We start from the raw sequence: 26,826 nt of genomic DNA, 5'->3' as shown, positions 1-26,826 counted from the left end.
TTCAACAAAAATGTTTATGAAATCATAACCCTATAAATGTCCCAATGGTGGGAACATACTATGTCCTCTCCTACTGCATTAAATGTAGAGAATTGACATGGTCTTCAAAGATATTGAACTCTAGGAATTCAGTTAATTGCAGTTAAATACAAGATGTAAACATACAGAACAGGCCTCATTTGTGCTGGGGTTCATGAGGTTCCTGGTTTGCCATCCCTCCCCTGTTGTTGTTTGAATATATAGTGAATAGAGTTGCTTTTAATAGCATTTCCATGTGAGTGACAGTGTAAATGTTTCTCAAGAGGAGTATTATATTATGTTATGGTTAATACTTTCCTCACAGTGAAAGAGAAAAGAGCTTTGTAATTTTTTTTCTTATCTCTAGGAGTATTGGGGATTGAATGGGGTTGATATCCTCTATTATACACATACATAACATATACTACTCTGAACAGAAGAAGCAAAAATGAAAGAAGTATACTATTGCAGTGTTGTAAAAAACTTACTACAAAAGGAGCCACAAGCATCCACTGCCAACTTCACTTGAATTCACAACCATCAGGCTGCTCCTAGGGTCATGTATTGTTATTTTCTGGATTTAGCAAAAAAGACTCAACACCATCTTATCTTTCAATTTTTCAGTAAATGCAGGAATTAATCAGAATTAATCAGAATTCCAGATTCTGTAATTTAAGTTAATGCATGATTGAAGAAAAAAATATCAATGAAGTCAAGAGAGGAAGCTTCATTTCACAATTGTTAGTGAGCCAGTATTTTGTCTCAGCTGTACATCCTAACATCTTTTCAATTTTTAGTTTATTCATGTCTCTGGTAATTGAGCATTATTTTAGTAAAATCCTTTGTTACCAGAAATTTCCTGTAAAAATACTTTGTCATAGTGCAGCAGCACTAAAATATCTACCAAAATATTCAGGAAAAATGTTGCATTCAGGAAAACTGGATGCTATAGCAAAGGAGTCATATAAGCACTTAGAGAAACAATCAATTTTTGCAACAAAATGGCTAAGGACTTTTTTGTCTTAGTTGTTTGGTCTAGTTGTTTTAGTCAAAGGACTACTTTTATTTTCTCAAAAAATAGGAAATGTTTTATATTTTGTGTCAAATTAATCCTTTTTAAGACATGGAATGAATCACACAAAAATAATTGGGATGTTAAAGATTATTGTAGTTTAAAAAAAAATTAAAACGAAAGGATACCTGATTTTAAAACACAGTTCTGAGAGCCAGTTAATAAAATATGATCACCACAATCATGGAAAATTCCGATTTCTGTTAAAGAATTTTTGTTCTATGCTGTATCTGTCAGAAAAAAGATTACACATATTTGGTTGCATACATAGAATATGAGACAGTAAAAAGTACTGAAACTGTTACAGCTGCATTACTTTTTTTAAGGACTGCCTTCTTGAGAATGCTTTTCTGTATGATCTGGAAAGAGTAAGGCCTTTTTCTTATGGCAAAATAAATTGCAGCTATTTCTCACAATAGGAGGTCATTGGTCATATACAGATTCTATCCATTTTGACAGGACATTATTGATAAAGATCTTCATACCTATGGTATGTCTTTGGGATTGGTAAGAGTTGCACATATTTACTTCAACAAAATAACTTCTGATTACTTGCAGATCACCTTGCTGATCCCTCAGGCAATACTTAATATACAATTAGATGCTTGTTCATATTATTTGATATGTCAGTTTACTACATAAAGTACACACCTACTTCTTATATGCCCCTTTTATTGTTCTGAAGTGATTTTGAAAACAAAGTATTTAAAACCTTATGGTTCCTAATGGAAGAAAGTAAAGAGAAATATACATAAAGATAAAACAATTTAAAAAATAGTTTACATTCAAAATGAATCCAGTATGTCCTTTTTAACCATAACAATTGCTAAATATACTAAGTATAGTGCTTATTACTAGTCTCTCAATTCTAGAACTAATTGTCATGTGTTTTGGGAATTCAATCTGTTCTGACTGTATAGAATTCCATAGTATTCTGTAAAAAAAAAAAGAAAAAGGTTTCTGGTTCAGTTTCTTCATTAACAATTAAAAAAAAATCCACAAAGCAAGTTGCACTACTTGGATACAGTACTTAGCCTCTATGTTTTAATTTACAATGGTTTTACTATGAAGGGTATGATTTAGTAGGTGCTATGTACTATACTATAATCACTTTATAGGGAAGATATGAATACTTAAACTCTTTCAAAAAGAAAAGAAGAGAGCATTGGGAGAGAGACTCTACCAAGTTACAGTTGTGTCAGATATAACTGGATGATTTTGTTTACTTTTACATCTGAAATGATTCAAAATAACATCATTTTAAACATCAGTAAAGGTCAATTTTGTAAGTTCTATTCTCAGCATCTTAAAGTAGTCTCACGGAGTAAGGTGACAGTAAGGGGAAACACAAAAGTCTTCAATTCTAGACCTTCAGGTGTGCACACTGTTAGACCCACTAATGTTATAGTTTGTTCTGTGTTCGTTTCCTTTTGCATTTTCAGGCATGATTTCAATTGAATCATTTATGGTTCTTCCATTCAGATTATAACAGCTATTTTGGAGCGGATAACCCTCAATGGCTGTATATGAGACATTGCCCGGGGTGCCTCCAAGATGCTTTTGAGCTGGGTAAGGAAATCACCGAGTGTTGACACATTCTCAAAGCACTATGGCATGGATTGAGAGCATAGTTTACAAACTGTGTTACTGACCTATTATTCTGTCAGTGGTTTACTGACAGAATAGACTATACTAGTTTCCTCTGAGATGTTAAAACCAAATAAACATTTCTTTCTAAAAAAAGGGTAACAAATTTAAATAAAGTATCTAATCTGTATGTGGTAATTAATGCATTAAGACTTGAATCCATCATTGCCCAGTTCTGATATGTCTACTTCTAATAGAGTGGCCATTCAATGTATAATATTATGGTAATCTAATGTCTATTACTGCTGTATTAGTACACTGGTGTGGTTAAACAGACTCAGATTTTTACTGTGACTTTAAGGACAAAGCTGTTTCTGCAGGCATATCTTAAGCAATCTGCCAGTTTAAGATTTATACTCAATTCAAGCTGTAATGCCTGTATCATCCTAACTATCTACATATTACCTTGCACACTCCTGTTCAGTCAGGAACAATTAGTTATCATGACTCATCTCCCTTTTCATTTATGTACACAGGCAACTGAAAACTTAAGGGCTTGTGAACTTGTACCTGCTGAGTACACAGGCTGTTGGTGTGGGCCTTTCACTGAGTGTGCACTAAGAAATCAGAAAAAGCTTTTTATCTCTTGTTTAAAAGCCTGAAGATGAGTATGATGATGGTTGGGACATTCCAGCACAGTTGTGATGCTAAAACCTCCCAAGACTTGACACTCCACTCCTTCTCTATTTAAGGTTAAGCAGTGTCCAGGGAGAGTATATTCTGCTGTAGAGAAGGTTGTTTTATTTCTTACAATGTTTGCAGAATGCTCTTTGTAATGCTTTATCTGGCTGAAGTTCAGTTGTATCAGCTACAATATCTCCATGATTTTTACAGAAGTTAGTTCAGGCTGTGCACTGTCACTGCCCCATGTACTGGGGTCATATTTTAATGCTGTTTGTTTTTGTTAAATACCAAAAATCTTAGATGGTTCATTTCATGTTGTAATTAAACCTTTCTATTTCAAAATAATGCAAACATGCAGAAAAATGGTTCCTATTAGGACAGCATAATTTAAAACAAAAGCAAAGGCAACATTTGCCTCTTAAAGTATGTTTTTCACAACAAGTTTTGTGACAAGGTGCTATGCAGTGGCTACTTCCTTAAATATAGTAAATTAAGAACTCCTAATATGTCTGGTAAATAGAATAAATAAAATTCCTGCTAAAGAAAAAGACAAGCAAATAATGAATAGGCTGTGCATGCAAGAGAAGCTGATATCAATCTGCAGTTCCTGCGATTATCCCACCCAGGTGTAAGTATATAGGTCTCCAGTGTGTTAATTCCACAGAGTCCAGTAATAAATCTGAGATTAGCTTTCAATAACCCACTTTCTTCCAACTGAAAAAAAAGTCATATACAATTTAGTATTAACTGGCCATATTTAATAATAGCTAGAGAATCACTAATACTTTTCTTTTTCTTTACTATCAATAACCAGTGGACTATATTATACATGAATGGCTTTTAAAATGCTTGTTTTATATTTCAGAATGACAAAAGTTTCTGTACTGAGATTAAAGATTTAAATTTAGCAACCATTTCACCTTTACTTATTCCTGAATACAGACCCAGAAGAAACTTAATATATTAAATTCTCTTTCTCTTTTAATGTCATAGTCTGATAACCTCTTGAAAAGATGAGAAATTTTAGGTTAAAGAAAAGACTGCCATAGTGGTAAACCCATTTTAATTTATACATAAAATGCAATAATTGTTAATTCTGTGCATGTAATAATTTTAACTGTTTATTTGAGGTTTTGAATATTTTTAAACCATTTACACTTAACATTGGTGTGGAAAATATTTGTTTTCCCTTTACTAGCTTAATACAAACCAAAGATTACTTCTTTTCTCAGGAGTATCACCCAACATGCTCCAATATTAGAGGCAGTTGTTGTCTCTTCCCCACATGTTCAGAACCTGTTCTAACTTACTGTGGAGGTGCCTGATGGTGTTCTGGATATGCATCACTTTTGCTGCAGCTCTCTTTTATATACTACAATTGCTAATGGAAAGAAATCAAGTGGCTCTTGAGGCCTAACTTCAGCTCCTGATCAATTTTTGTAACATCCAGATTTTGAAAATAGTGGAAAGTCAAAATCTAAAGAAATTGAAGTTAAAACTACAGGTTAAAGAGTTAATTGCTTAAGTTACCAGTGAGTATGAGTTTGCATAGCAGAATTAATTTTTATAGAATTGTTTTGGGTTTTTTGTTGGTTTTTTTTTTCAATTTTTCCCCTCCACTAAGATAGAAGAAAGCAACAAACATTGCAAATCTGTTAGCTTATTCACTTTTCCATGCACCACTGCTATTGGCCATTCCATAAAGGTTTGCTGTGTCATGGCTCATAGAATTTGTGTGTATTCAGCATGGCTTTCTCTGTGGGTCTCATTCTCAATTAAGAACTTCCTCCCTGAATGTTGCAGCATTTTAGTTGTGTATTTTTAAGCTAGACCCTCAAGAATTGATGCTGGAAACCTAGATCATAACTGCATTCCTCTAATTTCATCTGTTTAATCATCCTAGTTAAAATATAAATCCCTTTTCTGAAGAACAAAAAAAAAAAAAAAAAAAAAAAAAAAAAAAAAAAAAAGACTGAGCATTTGTATTTCGAGAAGCATTTAAAAGTCCAGATGATTTTAAAATGCAAACAAATTAAAAATATGAGGATAAACCCTCTGAGTTTAATTGTGATTTTTGTGACTAGCCCTACAGTCATTGGAATGTTTAAGCCTATGCCTTGCACATCACTATTAACTGTGGGTTTCAAGAGTTGTATGCTCTCTCTGAATTATCATAGAATCACAGAATGGCTTTGGTTGGAAGGGACATTTAAAGATCATGTATTCCAAGCTCTCTGCCATGGTTAGGGACATCTTTCACTAGAGCAGGTTGTTCAAAGCCCCATCCAACCTCACCTTGAACACTTCATTTTCACTTCAAGACAATAATCTTACAAATGAAGGAAGGTAGAAAGGTCCTTATGACATTGTATAATCTCTCTTTGAGATTCGTAGTTTTCTTTGTTGCTGTAATCTGATACTATTCAGGGCTTTCTAGGTGAATAAAAGGATATTTTGAAGACAAGATTGGATGAAGGCCATAGATAAATCAGAAAAAACTGTGACTAGAAATAGGATGGGCAGATGGACACTGCAGTATTACAAGTTCTCCATTAAGACAGGTGGGGTTCTTCCCATTAAGTTCCAACTTTCTCCTTCTACTCAAATATAAAACTAACTACAGGAATAGCATATATAATAATGTATCATAGAAATTAAATTATATCATTTAGACGTATCTTTCTTCAGACACTAGAATATTTCCTCCTGAACAGGTTGTGTGAAAACTTGATACATCTATAATATAATAATAATGATAATAACGATAATAATAATAATAATAATAATAATAATAATAATAATAATAATAATAATAATAATAATAATAATAATAATAATACATCCATACTTTGGAAGGCAAGAAAGTTTCAGCACTGCAGATTCTTCACAGAGGATATGCTGCCTGTCTCCCTCCTCACTGGTAGCTAATTCATTGCAGCTCACATATTTTTCTCACATGCATACTGACATTACAGTTCCTTAGGATCTGTAATGATGGCAAATACCATCAGTGTAGGAGCTGGATTTTAAGGTTCTAAATTTTTCAATCCCAGATGCAAGGAGGTTTTTCTATGTAGAAAATTCCCCAGGTCATAATGCTGTCATTGTTCTCAGTAGGAAACCTTAATTGCAGAGCTAGTTGGATAGGAGTTGGATTAGCTGGCAGAGTGTTGTCTGGAAAATCTTTCAGCTGTGCAATGTTATCACTTCCCCTACGTCCCTCCGCCCCCACCCCTGAGGATTCCTAGCCGACTGAATTTGTTGAGATACATATGTTTTCCCCAGCTACAAGAGCTGTGAAGGGTTCCTCTGGGATATCTAAGTATAAATTCCCAAGTGTGTCTTCAGTTGCTAGGTTATTTTTAGTCAATGGGTGGTTACCAAGTCATCTATAATTGTGCTGTTAAATGTGTCAGAGCAGCTACTGCAAATTGAGGTGCTCCCTGTAACAGGTGGAGCATGCAAAGTAAAATAAAAGAGGACAAAAGCAACATTTCAGAACTGAACTGCTCGAATATTTGAATTATGTAAGAGGAGATTTCTTGGTAGGCAGATGTGAGGAGGATGATCCATGAGAACAACAGGGAAGAAGGAATATGGTAGCATTGTTTGACTGCATGTGGTGGTTTAACACCTGCTGGTAATTATACCTCAAATAAAAAACTCCCCTTTCTCCAGCCCCCATCTGGTGAGAGAAGGACAAAAGCAGAGACTGTGGGTTGGGACAACAATTTACTGAAAGCAAACAGCAGTGGAGTAAGAAATACACAGTAGCAGCAGCAATATTAGTAACAAAAGTATACACAAGAGATGGTCTATTACACACAAAAGGTGTTCACTAACACCCCAGTTTAGTTCCACGTGGCTGCTGAGACAAAGACAGGATGGGGACATTCCTGCAGCTCAGCAGCAGCTCACTCTTGAGACAAAGACAAGGTGATGGGCACTGCAGCCAGCATTCCCCATCCATCCCTGAGCCTGAGACAACGATGGACAACCCCCCAAAATTCTCTGTGTGCTGCTGCCTGCTTTCTGCACTGCTGGGCTTGACTGGGCCAGCAATGCTGGGCTCAGCTGCTGTCTGCTCAGCCCGGGCTCGGCTAGGCTCGGGCTCGGCTAGGCTCGGGCTCGGCTAGGCTCTGGATCAGCTAGGCTCGGGCTCAGCTAGGCTCGAGCTGGGCTAGGCTCGGGCTCAGCTCAGGCTCTGCTGCTCCATTCCCCTGCTCCTTGCACCGCCCCGCGGCACACGCTAGGCTGGGCTCAGGAGAAACAGAACAAAATGCTGCACTTTGGAGTGGGTTCCCTTTTTCCCTTCCCCTGGCACCTGCCCCCGCAGCGATGGTGTGAGTGACAGGGAACACAGCATGGCCAGAGCCAGCTCTGGGCTCCCCCCCGAGCAGACCTAGGACACCGCACTTGCCTGTGCCGGTGCATTGTGGCATTTCCCAGACGTGTTTTGGGAGAATTTGCCAGTGGTTCAAGGGATCAGAGTGGTCTCACAGGAGCTCTAACTTCTTTTTAGACAGCTCCTTTCTCGGTAGTGGCCAAAAGCTGTCACTTAATGGTGGCTGCTGTAGGGGAGAATGTTCACTATCTTCATGGCATCACCTGCTGGCACGAATCTTTATGAATAGGAAATAGAAAGTCAGTAAGATGGTAGGAAGAAGACATGAACAGCAAAATGATGCAACTGAAAAGCAAAATAAAACAAAATTATTAAAAAAACCCCAAAACCTAAACCATCTAAAGTTCTAAGTAAACATGCACTGTTAACAAGGAGATTGCACACTGATAATTCTAAATTATCTAGGCTATGCTATCTGTCCCTTTTATGAATCTGCCACTAGGAGACAGGAGAAACAGAGTATAGTCTCTCAAAAATATTAAAGATATATTAGTGTATCACCTAATTTGGCTAATCAAGGGAAAAAAAGAGAAAATTTCAGGTGTTCATGAAAAGAGATGGTCAAATGTATTTGTGGTTCCTATGGTAGCCACATCATGTCACAAACCAGATATCAGTAGCATCTCTTTAGATGTTAATTTCTACTCCAGTGGCAGTTACCCAGCATCAGCTGAAGATCAGGAATAAAATTTTGAGGACTGCTGTAGTTGTGCCTAGCTCAAAAGCAAAGAAATGCAAACCAGCCATTTGTATGCAGTAAAAAGAGGAGGAAAAAATACTTAAATGCTGCTAAAACTAATGGATGGAAATATATTTATCTATGCTCAATCCTATATATTCAATGTATCTTCTATTTTGGTTAAATTCAAAAAGGAAAAGGATTTATAATGCTACTCCAGGCATATGTGAAAGATGAACTGGGTGAATTTCAACAAAATAAAATGTTAAACTTAGCATCAGGAGAAACATTCCAGCTGAGAGAACCACTGGGCTGGAATAATCACCTCAAGTGGCTGGTGACAGACTATTGCCTGAGTAACTCAAAAGTAACAAAAATGAAATCCAGTGGGCATTGCCAAAACTTTGGTCTAGATAACCTAATAATAGCTATTGTCTTCTCTATTTTTTTCCAAAGCCAGAAGTAGTTTCCAAATTCATTACTGAAAATGGGCTAACGTCACATCTTGTGCTCCTGCATTTAGATCTGCATTATGCCATGCATAATTTGGGGGTTTATTGCATGAACAGGAATAAAATAGTTATGCAAAAGGCATTTGACACAGCTGGAAATAGTAGGACTTTATTTCTAGGTATGTGGGATACAATCTGAACATGATTGTTTTCCAGGAACTTTAGCACATCTTTATTTATAAAATATCTCAGTAGTGAAGAATAAATCTTAGAGAGTCTGGTAGAATCTTTTCACAAAATTAAATGCAGAGTATAGATATTTTTTTCAAGTCTATACTTGAGCAAAGGCTGCTGTTTTTGCTACCATGTTCCAGTTATAGCAATTCTGTAGAACTCGACTGAATTTTTGGTAAAAAGAACAAATGAGCTGTATTTCCAAAAGAGAACACACATTTGAAAATCAGGCTCTTCATTTTTCTGCTGCTTTCTTATAAGATCTCAGAAGATCTTCTATTTCTTACACATTTGCTCTTGCTCCCTGATCATCAGGCAAATGTATTCTTCCCTTCTCTTTCCAGCTGCAAATGCCTTCTATATCAGAAATGTCTTTCAAAGCCATCACCATCCTTTACCAGCTTTCAGGTGCTGAGCATTGCTCCTTCAACTTTCAAAAACAATGGGGAAAACTCCTGTGGAGTGGTTCCCTAGAAGGAGCTACTGCAAGGATCACAGCTTTTTGCCTCTGTATTGATGGAAATGAATGGGGTCAGAGTTCTGGACAAAGCCTGGAAATGCAGAGATAGGTCTGCAAATCTGCTATGGCCTAAGCAGCTTAGAAATTGACAGGTGCTATTCCATTAGTTGGGGATGCAAATCTTAATCTGCTGAAAGATAAGGGGGAGTTTTTATCAGTGGCATTCATTCAGAAAACTCTTCCAGAAAAGTCTACACGGGCAACTTGAGTTATCTTTAATATTTTATAAATCTTTATGCAGATGACAAGTAGAGAAATTGAAGATAGATATTTTTGAATAGGACTCACCCAATTTGAAAAGTCCAAGGCTATTTAGAAAACACAAAACTAAGAGTGAGCCATATGTAGTACAGCAAATGGCGTTGCCAGGTACCCCTGTCCTCTCAAATGGGAAGTCTTCTGGAATTCCTTGTTGCTATGAGACTAAACATGCCTGTATGGTGTGAGCACTGAACCAGATTTTGCTCCCACTTCCACTAGGTGCAAGTAGAGTGACTCCCCTGTGGCTGGGGAGCACAGTGCCATGTTCTGAATTTTTGTTTATGAAGGGTTTGATCTAAAGGACACAGAATCCCAGGAGTGTTTGTCTAATTCAGAAACTCAAAGAAGATTTGTTAAAATGAGAGAAAGCACCATCTTGCACCTCAAAAGGAGCAAGGAACAAGCAGTTGGGACTTCTGACCCATCAAGAGTGGAAATTCATGTGCTTTTAGTCAAAAAGGAAAACAATGAGTAAAATTATTCAGGGGATTTCTCTTTAAATGTGTTCAAACCCAAATATATGTATTGCTTATTCTGGACTGTGCAAACTCTAAAAGTTTGACACTTTTAAAATCCAGTTACCTGTGGATTTTAAAGCTATGTCAGTGGGGAGGCAGGAGGGAGAGAGATTTGTTTGCTTAAGTATAAAATGTATGAATTTTCTTTAGCTACTTGACACTTCTTTCTTTCACCCAGAAGACAAATAAACAAACAAAACCCAACTTGAACTGTGCCCAAACATGGCAAATTCCTCACCAAAGTGTACATTTCAGAATGAAAGATTTACAGTGGAATTTCTCTGGTGTAGCTATGACATTGCTTTAACATTGCATTGCTGTAATCTTCAAGTATAATAAATGCAATACGTGGTTTTATAGGGATTTGTGTGAAGTTTAAAATTCAAAAGATGGTTGTTTTTAATGCTTCTCTGTGCTATTTGGGAAAAACGAAAAGGCACAGGGATGAATTTAAGACACATCATCAACAGTATAGGAGATGTTTGCCCAATAAAAATACTGATCTTTTATTAATCTGTCCTTTCAAGCATCTGGAAACCCTTTCCTGGTTTCTTAGAATTAAGCAAATATTTAAATGTGAAATATTACGAAAACAACCAACCAAACAAAAAACCCTCCAAAACCCAACAAACCAAAACCCACATCATAAATGCTGCCATAACCAGGGTGCTATGAAAACAAAGCTCTCAGCGTCCAAGTATTCCCTTACTTGGTTTAAATCTCTATGGATGTTTATCCCGGAGAAAGCGGGGTAGCTCAGTGCCCGTCGGTGCGTTACCGTCGCTCTCAGCGCCGTGCAGTGAACCTACAGCCAGCCAAGCAGCCCGCAGCTCGCAGCGCGTCGCGGAGCTGCACGGCGGGAGGATGCTCGGCTGCGCCGGCCGCGCCAAGGAGCACCGTGCGCCCCGCCGAGCGCTCCGCGCCCCTCCGCGGGGCCGCGAACCGCGCCCGCCCCGCCCGTTCCTCCGCGGGGCCGCGAACCGCGCCCGCCCCGCCCGTTCCTCCGCTGCTGGAGCGCCTGTCCCGCATTCCGCGTCCGCCCCGCGGAACACGCGCGCTCCGCGGAGGTTGCGCGGCGCAGCGGCGGCGTTTGAACAGGAGAGGCGCGGAGCCGCACCGCCTGCGCGGGCAGAGGGCACCGGCCCGGGCAGCCCCGCTGCGCGGCCGGCAGCACTTCGGAGTGCGGCCGTTCGCCCTGCCCTGCACCGGCGATCCGCCGCCGGCCGGCCGTGCGCACCGAGCTCGGTGCCCTGACCGGGCAGCCCGGCCGTCGGGGCGGCTCCCGGGTGCGGAGCGCCGCGTCCGCCCCTGGTCGGGGCTACAGCACGTCCCGCAGCGGCGGAGCCGAGCGCGCAGTCCCCGCGGAGCGGCCCCGCATCGCAGCACCGCCCCGGCCTGCCCGCCCCCCCGCCCGGCTGCTCTACGGCAGCCGCTGGCCGCGGCAGGGTCCGTCCCCTGGAGTGGGAGGGCGGCAGCAAAATCACAGCCTTGGTGTTTCGGCTTTTTTTTTCCCCCTCACGCTGATTTATTAGATTCTTTCATTTGCGCTCCCGTTTTCCGCGGGGCTCGCTGCAGCGGAGGCATCAACCTGTAGCCTGAGAGAGCTCGCCGTAGCCCGGCGCGGCTCTCGCAGGGCGCGTTGCGGTGCCACCGCCGGGCGCGGCCCCGGGACAGGGTCGACCCCGCGGGCAGTCGGGGGTGAGGGAGCGGGGCGAGCCGCGGCGCCTGGGGGAGCCCCGGCGGCGGCGGTGCGAGCGCAAAGGGAGAGCAGCGATCTGTGCAGGAGCCCCCGAGCGGCCCCGCGCTTGCCAGGGACGGCGGGCTGAACTGACTTGCCTCCCGCCCCCCGCACCCGCACTGGAGAGCATCTCCGAGTCGGGGGAGGAGGAAGGGGGTGCAACAAATTGCCGCCAGCCGGGAGAAGTTGCAGTAAAGAGAGATCCCTCCCTCCCTCCCGCTCCCTCCCCTCCCCGCTCGCTCTCTCCTCCCCGAGCCGTGGCAGCGAGCAGCGGAGCAGCGGCCCGACGAGCGAGCGGCGCCCGCAGCCCGGCGATGCTGCAGCGGCTCCCGCGGAGCCTCGGCGGGGAGGGCCGGGCCCCTGCGCGCCCCGCGCCGGCCGGCGGCGGCGCGCCCTGAGCGGCGGCGGCGGCCCCGCGCCCCCGCGGCGCAGCGGGCGCTGTTGCGCAACCCTGCCCGGCGCTGCCGGCTCCCTGCCCCCGCCGCCGGCTCGGCGCGGCTCCCGCGGAGACGGAGCGCTGATTCATGGGGCCCCGCGCCGGCTGCCTCGGCGAGGAGAGCGCGGCGCTGCCGCTGCCCCCGCGCGGGGTGTGAAGCCCCGGCCCCTCCTCCGCAGCCCCGGGCTCGCCCGCCCTGCTCGGGAGTGTGGTCCCTGCCGGGAGCCGCCGCGCCTGGCGCACAGAGGGAAGCGTTGATGCATCGCTGTGGAAATTCATTGTGTGACTTTCTGGGTATTTACTGAGTTTCAGACCGAGATGCAGCTCTTGAAAGCTTTATGGGCACTAGCAGGAGCAGCGATCTGCTGTTTTCTTATATTTGTCATCCACTCACAGTTTCTTAAAGAAGGTAATTGTATGTGCATGTCTACATATCCTGTTCTTTAATACTAAGATCTTTACGAGGTGCCTTAATTATTTTTACTGTTTCCAGTATGTTCTATTTACAGCAGTGCTTCCACGCTATTTTTCCTTTCCGTTTAAGCCTTCTCAATTTTGTTGCTTTAGATAATAGGTAGGCTTAGACTTACGTCTTTGGTAAATGTATATATATTATATGTCTATGTAAATATATATATATATGTATATGTATGAAATCTGTATGATGTTTATATTCTGTGTTTTAGCTGACATCTCGTTTCTCTATGGGGCATGTATAGCGTATAGAAAATATTTGTTGCTATCAGATGACCACAAAACAGTAGTCATAATGGGAATATTAATAAACCAAAAAACCCCTTAACAAGTAAACGTCTTATTTTTATACCAAATCAATAGGCATCCTTTGCCTCTTCCTTATTCGGTACATTTTCAATAGATGGCACTAAAGTTCTATGGAAAGGGCAGGGCAGAGCATATCCTGGGCATTCAGCATCTTCCTTCTCCTCACTGCCCCGAAACGGGAAGAGGCCTTTGCATGGCTTCAAAAGCTCCTGTTTTTTCCACCTTGTGGTTAGAAAATTGTGATTACAATTTGCAGGAGAAAATAATTTGGATTGTGGGGCAGGCTTTCCTCTTTTTTTTTTCTGCTTTATTTGGGTGGAAAAAATATATTTCATTAAGTGAAGATCTTCCTGGGGAGTAACCCTTGTATTGCTCCTTTTTTGATTTGTTTTCTTTCTTCAGGAAATCAGTATTTTCTTTTTTCCCCAACTGCTAAAATAATTAGTCTGTCTGTTACTTGTATAAGAAACTCTAGTCTGAGATTCAAGTCTAAATCCTGAAAAATGTGTATATATATTTGGTGGTGTATGGAGATGTCCAGTCTTGTTTTTTAAGCAATCTTAACAAAGATAGCACAACAATATGGGGGTTCTGGTGAAACTGTTTTTTTTTTACCATTGTAATATAGTTGCGAGTATAGCTGGAGGAAAGAGGAGCTAAGCTCAGCTTGGAGTGCTGGCTGTGTAAAGCAGGAAAAAAACTTTTGTGTGACTGGGACAAAGTTTCTCTCAAGGCTGGGCAAAGTGACTATCTTGCAAACACTGAAGTATCAGTACTGATTTTAATTTAGTGTCAGTCTAATCAAAGCATTAGACTCAATGCTTTCACTTTTTTTATCTTTTTTTTTTTTTTTTTTTTTTTTTTTTTTTTTTTTTTTTTTTTTTTTTTTTTCCTGAGCTTAATAAACTCTGATTTGCTTGATTTGGTTAATTTAGAAGCATTATTCAGGTATCTTCAGTGCTAAAGATTTCTCCTTTAAGAAACCTACCCATGCTGTAATTGCATTGTGTGCAATGCCTCCCACATAGTGACTTATTTAACATTCATTTAAAATGCTCAGACAACTGTATTTTTATATATCTGTCTAATGACATGGCCTGTTTTGAGGAGATTTTGCATAATTTCAGGTTTTTTTTTACCCTGCCATTATACTGCTTTTTTTTCTTCTTCAGTCTTTTAGAGCTGGAGATCTATGTTACTGTAAAAAAATCCTTAAAAGAAGAAGCATTTTGTTTACCTTAAAATATTTCACCCTGCCTTGCAGGAATAGAAAGCTAGCAAATTATTTTATTAAAACAGAACACATGGTCATACATGAAGTACTTCTAACACATTTTAGTCTTTCTCTAGCAATTATAACCATTCTTAATGTGGACTGCAGACAGCAAACTGAAGCTCTTTAGCTTGTTGGATAACTTAATTGCATCATTTTGTTTATATTTGTTCCCGAAACATTTCTGCTTTCTTTAGCAGTAAGAACTATATACTGACTTTAAATTGCAAGTATTGGGATAGCTGTCAGACTTTGCTTGACAGGTGCTAATCTCCACGATAGCATTTTGACCCTTTCTGTATAATTACTTCAGCACTGCATGTATTCCTGCCTCCCTGTAGTTTCAATAAAGACACTGAATAGTTTGGTGGAGTTGAATGGAAGTCTGCATGGTATGCCTGAGTATTTCCTTCATGAACAACTTTTAAGATGTCAAATAAAAGTGTGTCCTTTAAGCATAAGGTATTTAAATGAAGGCATGTAAGAGAATGAGAAATGGATAACACTGGATTTAAGCTATGTCTTGAATCAGTTTGCAAAATAAGATTTACATTTATTTTTTCCGTTTTAGAACCTGGTGTTTTATTTTACTTTCAATAAGAAAACAAAGACAAAATGTGTGAGGAAAGAACTAGCAAATAATTTAACCATATGCTGACCACACTAGTTTATTAAATAAATAAGTAAATATGTATAAAGAAGAATACATAGGAGATAACCTCACTATCTTCATAAGATTTGACGTCAGAAAACTATTTCAGAGTTATGCATTTACATTATAATTCTATGAAAAGTTAAGAATACTATGTCTCCTGGTACATGATGTTAAACTGTTGATTTCCTGGGGAAAAAAAAATAATTTCTCATTGGAGCTTAATGAGCTACACAGGCTTGCTGTTTGTAACTCAGCTGTGTGGTTGAATTCCAAAGTTAAATGCTTGGACATTTTAATTTGATTATTGCTTGTGCAGAAGAATAATTTCCTGTTGTCTCAAAGAACATTCAAATAAGCCACCAGTTTGACTAGCTTGATCAGATTAGCTGATAACATCTGTCTCCTGAGACAAGTTGACAGTAAAAGTCCATACACCAAGGATCTCTGTTGCATGCAAGACAATTGATTTAAAAAGAATGACGTGTAAAATTAATTGGAGTTCAAACCTGAGTTATTCATGCATGTTCTTTCAATTTTTGCATGTTTCATAATATTTACTGCTTGTTCTTTTTCCAGAGCTAGGTTTTAACAGAAAACTGACATAATCTTGTTAAAAAATTACATAATTACTACATGTATTTTTCTGTGTTAATTTTCCTTTGACTCACTTGGAATTACTGATGTTATGTGCTAGGTTATGCTCTTGTGACCTATTAACACAATGTATTTTTATAATTTCAGTTGTACTGCATGGCTGTAGTGTGTAGAACTTCATGACACCAATTGAAACTTACTACCAGAACCAAATCCTCCTTCAGTCCCATTCATAAATATGAGATTGTATGTTGCAGCAGCCAACTGAGATTTTTTTTCATAATTTCTGTTAATTTCATGTTGATTCCATTTTAGTTCCTGTGCCGAAGTGGGCCTGTCTTAATTCTTAAATATTTTTATATATATTTGTGAATTGAGACAGTTTGGTAGTAGCATTACATTACTACCGTATAAATGGTGTTAAGAAACAATGAGTGCTTGTTCTGAGATGAGTGGGAAAGAGCTGTTCAAATGTCTATTTTCATGAATATGTTTTTTTCAGGAAGTGAAGAATGGGTGGCACAGGGTGCCATTTTTCCACACTTAGGCTTTTGTGTGGAAATACAGGTCGTCCTGTGGCTAATCCGTTCCCCTATGTCCAATCTGTCCTTCAGTGTTTCTAAAAGATGAATAGAGCTGTGAACCCAGAAAAGGGTATTGTGATCTATAATTGCAGTCCCATGCCTGTCTGATCTTCCTGCAAAGCAGTTTAACATACTCCAGTCAGCTGCAGTTAGTATGAAGGAGTATTTAAAATTTCAGTGTCTAAAACTTTTTGCATACACTGTTGAAAAGTGAAAGTAACCAAGTATATTCACTACCCATTTCTTATTTTAAGTGGTTCATTATCTAATATCGTTTAACACATTTATTCAAAGAGGAGTGAAAAACATTTGAGCTGATACTGCACCCCATCAACTGTGGGAACTCCTTTGCCCCTGAGAAGGACCTCTTTCACCTAGCAGAAGGTTTTAACCATTCAGATGCTGCAGTGATGGGGAAGGGAAAGGGATACAGTTTCTAAATGTGTCTTTGAGTCTCATGGAAAGTAGGGCAATTACAGAGTAACTTCAGAAGGATATGTGTACATGGCAGCCAAGGTGTGTTACAGCCCTGGATGTACTTTAAAGCTTTGTTTATGTGCTGATAGCTCATTAGGAGATAGAAATGTCTGATTTATTAAAAGGTGTGTTGATATTCTGAATGGTAGGAGATTTGGATGATGTTAGCCTTGTTTGGAGAGGGAATTAAATCTGCACAGAAGCAGATTAAATCTCAAGAATCTTGCTTAAAGTATAGAGGATTGGCATATTCAGATCCCAAACCCATATATTGGGTAGATGTTCAGTAAACTTTGTAAAATAAGGTGATTTTCAGTTGATACACTGTAGAAGTTGAGACAAGACAATTCCGTTACTTCTTTTATAACTAGATGATTATGGCTATAAACCAAAATTAAGTAACACTTGTGTAACTTTAGTATATACTTATATATATAAAGAAGGTATCTGTTCAGCAAATTTTTCATTGTTATTTTTTTTCCTCTCTGGCAAAAATTAGCAATTACTGGTTATACTTGCAGGCACTTCTGTGTCAATTCTATTTCTAGGAATTAGTGTTACAATAGTCAAAAATACTACAAGACCTTTTTTAAAAAGAGTGCAATATTACACATATTAACTTGGCTAAGTTTTATACTTAATATCTTTGTTTCTTTCACTTCTTAAACAGATTTAAGTACTTTATTCTGCTCTAAAACTACAGAAAAAGCTTTATGCATGTTTTTGTTTTTAGCATGTACATTTTGACACTGACAATAATAAGGTACATATTCTATTTAGCTGTGTAACCCCAAACAACTCTGCTACTTCTCTGCTAATGTTTGAAAATGCCTACTGACAGTATACCCAAGATGATTTTTTTTTCAAGAGCTTTCTGTTCATATAACCTGATGGCTCGAGGAAGCTGGTATTGCTAATGTTTACTGCTATGTAAAACTGTTTCAGGAAAGGAGTTATCTTCTAAATCATTTTGATTCTTTGGCCCTCAAAATTTTCTTAGAAAGAACTTGAATGTGACTTAGTGTGACAGATAATATTGCTATCCTTTAATTTTTGAAAATCTTTTAAACATAACCAGTTAAACATGGAAAGGTAATTGCTTTTAAGAATTCGGGGAAAAAACACAAAACAAACAGTTTGCTTTATTTAATTTTTTCGGTTTTCCCTTTTGTGCTTTACCTGTGTCTCAAAACAGTAGGATACCTTGCATGCCAGATGTGCTGCATATGCTACCTATATATAGTAAAACTGAGTTGAGGACAGCGTGTCCCAGCTGCAGATTTGCTGAAGGGTTTGTTACATTTAACTCACTGTAGTATAATTTTTTCTACTGTCTATCTTCCATTCTTTTGTGAGGGGTATTGTGAAGAGGCAGATATTGACAATATTTTCAGCACAGAACATGAGGATAGAGAGAGACACAGAATACAGAAGTGGAAGGTTTACTCTTCCCATCCAGGAAAGAGAATTGGAGGTTGAAAAGCCCTAGGCTTGAATAAGGGCTACATATGAATGAAAATGTGAAAGGTGTCCAATCTTTCTTTGCATTTTTTGATTAAGTTTTATGGCAACTAAGTAGAAGACCCAGTTCAGACTTTGTGATGGTGTGTGGCACATTGGAGCTGCAGAAAAGTGAGAAGAAGTCCTGCTTTGAGATTAAAAAATCTTTGTATTTGAAATATTTTGATGTTTCCAGTCCATTGTTTTTTGTTTCTTTTTTGTTTTTTTTTTTTTTTTAATAGGATTAGGGAGGTGTACTAGTGAAAAGAAGCAATGCAGACAAAATTATCAATGTTTTTCTTTTCAGTGAGGCAGGAAAGATGTTCTCTATGTGGCATCTGCTGTGCTGGGACATACCAAGAGGGGGAGTCTGACAGGTTTTTTCTTTCCATGGGAGGAAGCTTTGAAATAGTCTTTCACTTTGGGTGTTTAATATGAATGACTTGTGTGTCTTTGCAGGGAACTGCACCACTGATGGTATAAATCTCCCAGTTTTCCCGACTGAGCAACTTAAAAAAAGCCATTAGTAAGAGATTTTTCAGTAGCCTCTTTACAATTGCCTGTTTTCATAGCCCAGGAGCACAAGTGATGAATTATTGACCTTTCTGAGCATTTATCAGCAGTACCTGTTCCTAAAGGCAGTACTATAGACTGATCGCATCTTACAAAAGTGCATGCTTTTTCAGGTCTGTTTTTTAATATTTATTTTTCTCCTATCTTAGCATGTATACTCTGTATCAAATATTAAACTGACCAAAGAAGATGCACACAACTGAGATTTTTGAAATTTACTAAAAAGGCCAAATGCAGAAGCATGTATTTACAAGTTGAGTTCAATATAATATTGCTGAGAGAAGACTTTTTTTTTTAATTCACTGGTCAAAATGTAGATAACATTATTTTCTTTGCATATTTATTTAAAAAAAAGCTCTTTGCAATCACATGAAGAAAAGACACAATACAATTAACTAATTAAAATAACAGTATTTGTTTTCTGGCAGTATTTAGATATCCCAGTTGGAATTGATCACTCAGCTGAGTATGACTGGCCAACTGGAGTGTCTGTTCCACCCAGTACTGCATTTTAGCTATGATTTATTTTTCTTAGAAATTACATTCTTGTGCTACTTATAACCCATAGTGATAGTCTGTTCTGTTTAATAAAATCCTTTTATTTGCCTAATGTGCTTTCTATGCTTGCTCTAGAAATCCAACACAACACAGTGAATCTGCCTATTCATTATATTTTACCTTTGGCACGACATCAGTTCACAAGTAAATCTTACTCAGAGCTATAGATCTTCCTACTAATTGTTGTTAGTCTTGTGGAAAGCAATGAGTAACATGTTTGGAATATGTCCAAACAGGAAATTAACGTAGAAATAAACAATATTAATATTTTCTTAAGGCAGACAGTGTACTAATGTGTTGTGTTTTCACATGAGTGATGTATTTTTTTGACCATATAAAGGGGAAAGGAGCTTGTCTTAATTTATCAGGTAAAAAAAAATTATTTGTAATAGGCAAGTATTTTCTAAACCTGAGCTTCTTTCTAATGTTCCACAAGGCTGTGTAGTGTTTCAAAATCTGGGTGTTTCATTGTAATCACACATGAGAAAAGATTAAGTGGATTCACAGGAGAACAAAGGGAATAGCTAAATGTTTAGGAGATATGACCTAGAAAAAAGAACTAAAGACACTAGTGTTTCCAAGTCTAGAGAAGAGATACTAGCATGATAAGAGATTTCAGTGGGTAAGATTCTACCTTGAGAATAATAAACCATCCTTTCTGTAAAGTGGGGAGATCACAAGAAGCAATGAATGCAAACTGATTTGAGGGAAATTTAAACTAGACATTGGGAAAGGTTGCAGCAGGACAGGTTTGTGCTGGTGCTTTAGGGAGGACTTGCCATTGGCAAGAACAGTTAAGCATTGAGATAGATTTTCTTGAGAAGTTGGGGGAATAGGAGAGTTTTATTTTCAGATTACAATCTTTTCTGTTGGGAGCAGTATTCTTAAATTGAAGCAGGTGATTTCTTGAAGTCCCTTAAAGTCTGATTCTCTGAAATGTGCACTTATCTAAAACTTACAAAGGTGAAAGATATTTAAACATATTTTTAATCATCTAGAACATAATTTCATGGCAATTTTCTATTGGCTGTTGTAGTCAATAGACTCATGAGAAATTATCCTAGGATCTGAAAGTATCGGAGAACAAAAAAAAAAAACAAAAAAAAAAATCCAAGAAATCAGCCAGTGTTTTAAGTACTTTATTAGCTAAATCATTACTAAATCATTAGCTAAAACATATCCTTTATTTTTTTTTTATTTATTTTTTTTTTTTAGTTGTAGATTTGAAATACATGTAATTTGAAAACAAAAGAGAAGAAGATATCATGGTTCATGTAAATAAAGATTACTTTTTAAGTACTAATTATGTTGCAATCTGTTCAGGACTTGAAGATGTCCTGAATCAGGACCCTGCTCTGCTTGCTTTTCTTCAAATGCAAAAGGCAGTGAAATATGTGGAGAGCTAGGCTAGTGCTGAAGGGTATCTTCCCCAATAACTTGCAGCTGTACTGACTACCAAAGAAGAAACATCTGTGCCTGTCCAATCAGTCTTGAGGATATAAAGGAGTAGGTTAGCTTTCTGTCAGATACAGGTATTGGAAGATACAGTGAGATCAGAAGGCTGCTGCTGTCCTGAAAGGAGCCAAGGGACATGCAGTTACATAAGGGACAGATAAGGTAAGATGGTGTATGAGGGACAGTCCAGGGTTAGGTGTCTGGGACAGGGACGACTTGAGGGGCCAGCCATACAGAATGAAGGAAGGTGTTAGAGCCACATGAAATTGTCCATAGGGAAAGGAATTAGTACAAGTTGCCAATAAGAGAATAGAGTCAGAATAAGAGGCCCCTAAGATAAGGAAACAGAGTTGTACAGAGCTATCAGAGAGGCTCATAACATCAAGAGATAGTGTTGTAGAAGAAAATGAGTTCAGAGTTTTATGAGAGTAAGGACTGAAGATGAAAATGCGTAAAGTTAATACTGGTAAGAAATGCAAATGAGAAGGCTGATGGTGTTGCCAGCCCTATCCGTCTTGCCTTAGCTGTGACAGAAATAGCAATAATGGTCAAATTCAAATTTTGGTACTTCTTATAAGATGTGGATTTGGGTTTAGGATTGTTTGTTTCTGCCAATCTGCTCTTGTTACCCCAGCATGTGAAGGTCTTATCTCCAGGTTACCCTATGGCTACTCTGACCTCTGGTATGGGAAACACAGAACCTCCTACAGGATGAGCTGCACCTGGCTTTGTAAAGTTCTCTGTTAATATGTGCCTGTTTGGTGCTATGGGTGATTAAAAGCTTCGTGTTCATTGCAGTCTGCAATGTGGTATCTTGATGCAGTACTGTCTAATTTATAGATGTCTGTATAGTACCAAATCTGGTAGAATTAGCAAGTTGTGCTGACAGAAATGCTTGTGAGTTGATATAAGGGCAGGGAGAGATCACTCATTAATTACCATCGCAGACAAATTCTTCTTTAAGAATTAAATCAGGGAAGAATTAATTTATTACCAATGAAAATCAGAGTGGTGTCACAAGAAACAAATCCGTATCTTAAAAGACCTTCAACCTCTGACTCTCTTCTTCCTGGGCTTCACTTCGCTCCCAATTTTTCTGCCTTCTCCCCTGAATGGTGCAGGGGAATGGAGAAGTATTGCAATCTGTTCACCACACATTGTCTCTGTTGCTTCTTCCTCTTCATACTCCTCCTCACCTCCATAGGGTCCTTTCTATGGAAGAGTGTCCTCCACAAACTTCTCCAACATGAGCCCTTCCTTGTCAGTCAGGGACAGACTGATGCAGCGTGGCTCTTTCTCCTTGGAACCACAGGTCTAGCCAGGAGCCTGCTCCAATTTAGACTTCCCATAAGGCACCAGCCTGCCTTGGAGATCCATCTGTTTTACATGGAAGGGCTCTTCAGAGGCTGCAGGGGGATCTCTGCCCTGCTGGGGGACAGCTGCCTCACCATGGTCTTCACAGGAGTCTCTGCTCTGACCCTGGAGCACCTTCTCCCCCTTCTTCCCTGGCTTGGTGTCAGCAGGGCTGTCTGTTTCTCTCCCATATTCTCACTCCTCTGGTGTTGCATAGATCCTACACCCTCCCCTAACTATGTTGTGCAGAGGTGCTGCCACCAGCACAGATGGACTCAGTTCTGGCCAGGGCTGTGTCCAGCTTGGAGCTGGCTGGCACTGCCCTCCTTGGGCACAGGGGAGGCTTCCAGCAGCTTCTCAGAGACAGCATCCTCAAAGCCCCTCTCCCCCCAAACACTGCCAGACAAAAAAAATACAGTCCCAAGTTCACTGTGGAACAGCTATGCACTACCCAGTTTTTCTGCTTAGAGATGTGGAAGACCTGGGTACTAGTTCTTGTTTTCTTGAGCAGTAGCAACATTACTTAAAAGACAGGAAATACAAGTTTTTTGAAGTTACTGTATTGCAAGTTAAAATTTCTTTGTCCCTTCACACTAGCTTTTGAAAAAGCACTTGCATTTTATGTGGTTTTGTGTTGACTGTTAATTAATCCTGACAACAATGTTATGATACCTTTTGAAATTTGCTTCTCTTTTCATTGTATTAAATTGCATTTCTTTTCTGCATTATTCTTTCAATACAAATTATGTGTTGAAGGAAGAAAAAACAAACCTCTGCTGCATTATTCAGAGTTGCACATGTTTTGGGGATGTGCATTGTGAATCTGGGAACAGATTTAGCTTCAGGAGAATCAAACAGTTTTTTGAGATGGTCGATGCTCGAGTATCACCTTGCTTATGGCTATGAAGTAATTGAGATTAAACTAAAATGGTTGTGAAGATGCTTTCTCTTCTTGTGCATCAGCAGGCCCCATTATCTGTTAATCCTTTAAAAGTATTATTTAGTCATTAAGAAAAACGAATGCTCTTTTTATTTCTCTTCTGTTCTAGCTTTTGCCTTTGTTCTTATAATGCATGCTGGTAGACCAAGTAAAGAGTCTTCAGCTTCATTTATTGTGAAGAGATCTTGTAACTGTTTTAAGCATTTTTGTGTACTTGGCTATAAAACTATATAGATTGTACCAGATGCTGTCTTATTTTATTTTATAGAATTATAATGGATGCTGATGAGTTTTAGAAGCAGGCCTTTAAAGATAAAAATCACTTTGCTCTGTGTTATTTTCTTTTGTAGAATATAGTAACAGCCCCATTTTGTTGACTCTTTTCTACTTCCCATTATTTTGATTAACGTTTTAGTAAAACTTTTTGTGGCTTAATATTCTAAGAAGTTCTGTGTCTTCCCTAAAGGCTATTAAAGTGTTAGACGTGTATTTTACCTGTTATTTAGCAATTAGTGACATGATTTTTCAGGTGGGCTGAAGACCCAAGAACCCCCATTACCTGCAGTTAGAGACTAAATGATAAAACATGGATTGAGCATTTTCTTGGCCATGTCCACCAACTAATTTAATGTCAAGGCCCAACAGATTTATTGTAATTACTGTTTAATAACTAGACAAATAGCCATTTGTTGTGATATGAAGGCATCACTTGTAATGTTAAGTATTTATAAAAAGGCATTGTATGCTTAATTAGCAGTGATTTTTTTTTTTCTTTTCTGTTGCATTTTTCTGAGCCCAAAAGCATTTTGCAAACCACACGTGACTTTTCACTTAAGCAAACTTAAACAGCCTTTAGAAAGTAAATCTCTAAGGTATGAGTGTTGAAGGGAACAATATGATTGTTTGATGGTAAGAATGAAATCTTGTCTCCATTGAAATTGATGCTGAACTTCTTGCTGTTTTCATCTATGCTCCTGTGCAGCACTAAGGTTCTACTTTGCTATATTTTTGCCTTGGTTTGTTGACCTGGGAAACTGTCCTTTCCATCTGTAAGGTGTGTGAGGTAAATGGAGGATAATCCCTACTGAAACTCTTTCAAAACAACTGATTAAAGCATCTATTTAACTGGGAATGTTCTGCTCTACCCTAGTTCCTTATCTCATACTTGGGCACTGAAGCTGCTGATGACAGTGTTTTTCTGATGGTAAAGAAAGGTTATTTTGCTTATTCCACAGACCCCAAAACTTGTAGCTGTTGTGCAGTGAATTATTAGTGTTAGTAGTATGTGCTTCTACTTAATTATGCACTTAGGCCTTATCTAGAGCCAGAGCCATATCCTTGCAGTCACTTAACAAATCGAGAGACACTCACTGTTCACAGAAGTGCAAGAAAAAGATTGTTAAATTATACATGAGCAAGTAGTTAAAATAACAGAAGTTATGAAATATAATTTCTCCTCAGTGTCTCTTCACAGGCATAATGCTTTTCATCATCTAGAATTGCTGAATTTCTTTAGTACTTCTTGCCCACGTTTAGTTTCCCTCTTGCATGCACTCCCAAGAGAATGCAGCTTCCTTCTGTATGCACCCATGGGAACATGGATAAAAAAGATGGTCAAGGGATCTCATTATTCTGACCACTTGTTTTTTTCCCCCCTAGTTTCTAGTCTCCCTTAGAAATAAGTTCCATATTCGCTCTGCCTGTGTGTTTATGTAAGTATAGCCTTGACTGTCCCTCCACCCATTATAAAACTGTTAGTCTGATTTTTAGTTCAGAATAGGGCTGGCTGCATGATATAGTTCACTGGGCAGAGTTTTGTATACTAGCTAATGAATTACCTGTACCCCTATTTAATTTTGTTAGAATATAGTCTGAGGTTTTTTTTTTCCAAACGCTGACAGAGAACTAGGATGAACATGGGCTTTGTGATTTTTGTAAGTCATTCATCTTTGCTAGATGTGTTATTTTTCACTGGATTACTTGGTTGCAAACTTCTGGACAACTGTTCCCTTAGCAAGACAGCACAGATCACAGAATTATAGAGTGGTTTGGGTTGGGAGGGACCTTAAAGATTATCTACTTCAATTGTCTTTCATAGGCTGGGACATATTTTAATAGACCAGGTTGCTTAGATGCCCGTGGTGGGGAGACCAAGTTTTAGATGTTGTTTTACCTCATTTTATTGTATTGTCATGTTTTAAAGTTCTCTTCCTCACTTTTGTGAGTTCCATTATGATAAGAGCTAATATGCATTAGATTTATAATAATTTTTAATATTAAACTCAGTACATAGAAGATTATCCATGTTTAGTCATGGGGTAAGAGAATTGCAAGCCTCTATTATTAATTATTTATTAATGAGTAGATTGAAAATCCTTGTTGGTTCACAAGTTGAGACTTGCAAGTCTTTTTTTTTTCAGCAGACAAGAAATGGGAGTCAAATTAAAGGGAATAACTTTTCATTCATTGGATTCATTCTGATGCTGTGACTCTGACATGATGTCAGATCTATCTCTAGTTTACATAATTCCTGTAATGTAGCAGGATCTGCAGACACTTGCACATCTTAAGGCAGGCAGGTTCTTGAATTCAGTAAATCTGTGCAGTACAAGAGAGGCATATCAAACCACAATTTTCTTCATAAAAACCCAGAGCAGTCATACTTTCTTTTCCAGATTTTTTAATTTTTGTTACAAAAAAGAGAGGAAAAACTCAGTAAAATGAGTTTTCGATGGAATTAGCAGTAAAAAGAGCATTAGAAAAGGACTGACATATGCAGCACACTTCCATTTTCTAGAAGTTCATAATTGCAAAAGTCAGAGAGAAACCCTTTGCCATAAAACTAATTTGTTTGATTGCTTTCTCTTGCACTTATTTACTATTATGGTTTAAAAGTCAAGGTTAAGCAGAGATGTGCTTAAAAACCGATTTAATCTAAACTTGTCACTTCAACTTTTGTTAACCACAGTCTTTTATTAAAAGCTGTAACCATTTGAAGTACAAAGTTATTCTGATTCCATATATGAGAAAAAATATGTACAAAATAAATGCAGAGCTTGAATTTAAGCCTCAATGTTAATTTACATTTTGAAAAAACAAAGTTGCCATAGTAACATATAGGTTGCAAAAATTTTCTAAATATGATATATTAGACTGAGGAAACTCTTAACTTGTATGACGTGTTTCTCTAGTTTTGTGAATGAGAGCATAATTCTGTGTATTTGGCCACAAGTCTGTGTAAAATGTAAAAATACGCAGCCATTAGTAAGTTATGCAAAGGGAGTCTTTTCCAATCAGCTTTCTAATTATGTTGTTCCTAAGAAAATTGTTGTTTTGAATATTTTTCCCTAAAAAAACCCCGTAGAATATATAGGTGCTTTTCAGGATTTTGTTGCATCTCTGTTGCTCAGCAACTGTGCAGTTAATAATGATGGTTTTTAAACATTCAGGGTACTATATTCTGTCTGTTCCCATAAA

The 26,826-nt window shown here is 38.7% G+C and overlaps 1 protein-coding gene across 3 annotated transcripts in view; it reads left to right on the top strand.

Moving 5' to 3' along the window:
* Positions 1 to 26,826, top strand: part of TAFA5 (TAFA chemokine like family member 5) — a gene marked incomplete at its 5' end in the record, with an annotated part of 391,932 nt that overhangs the window by 95,928 nt on the left and 269,178 nt on the right. The window contains one exon of one of the 3 annotated variants that reach the window (XM_079304630.1): positions 12,456 to 13,013. The exons of the other annotated variants lie outside the window; for them this stretch is intronic. Within the exon in view, the coding sequence (XP_079160756.1) occupies positions 12,923 to 13,013 (91 nt within the window). Of the gene's footprint in view, positions 1 to 12,455; positions 13,014 to 26,826 lie in introns of those variants that run through there. 3 annotated transcript variants of the gene reach the window in all.

The sequence above is a fragment of the Erithacus rubecula genome (genome assembly GCF_903797595.1).
Source record: "Erithacus rubecula genome assembly, chromosome: 4".
Taxonomy (NCBI): Eukaryota; Metazoa; Chordata; class Aves; order Passeriformes; family Muscicapidae; genus Erithacus; species Erithacus rubecula.
The sequence above is the reverse complement of the archived record's forward strand: the minus strand, read 5'-3'. Positions and strand labels throughout refer to the sequence as shown.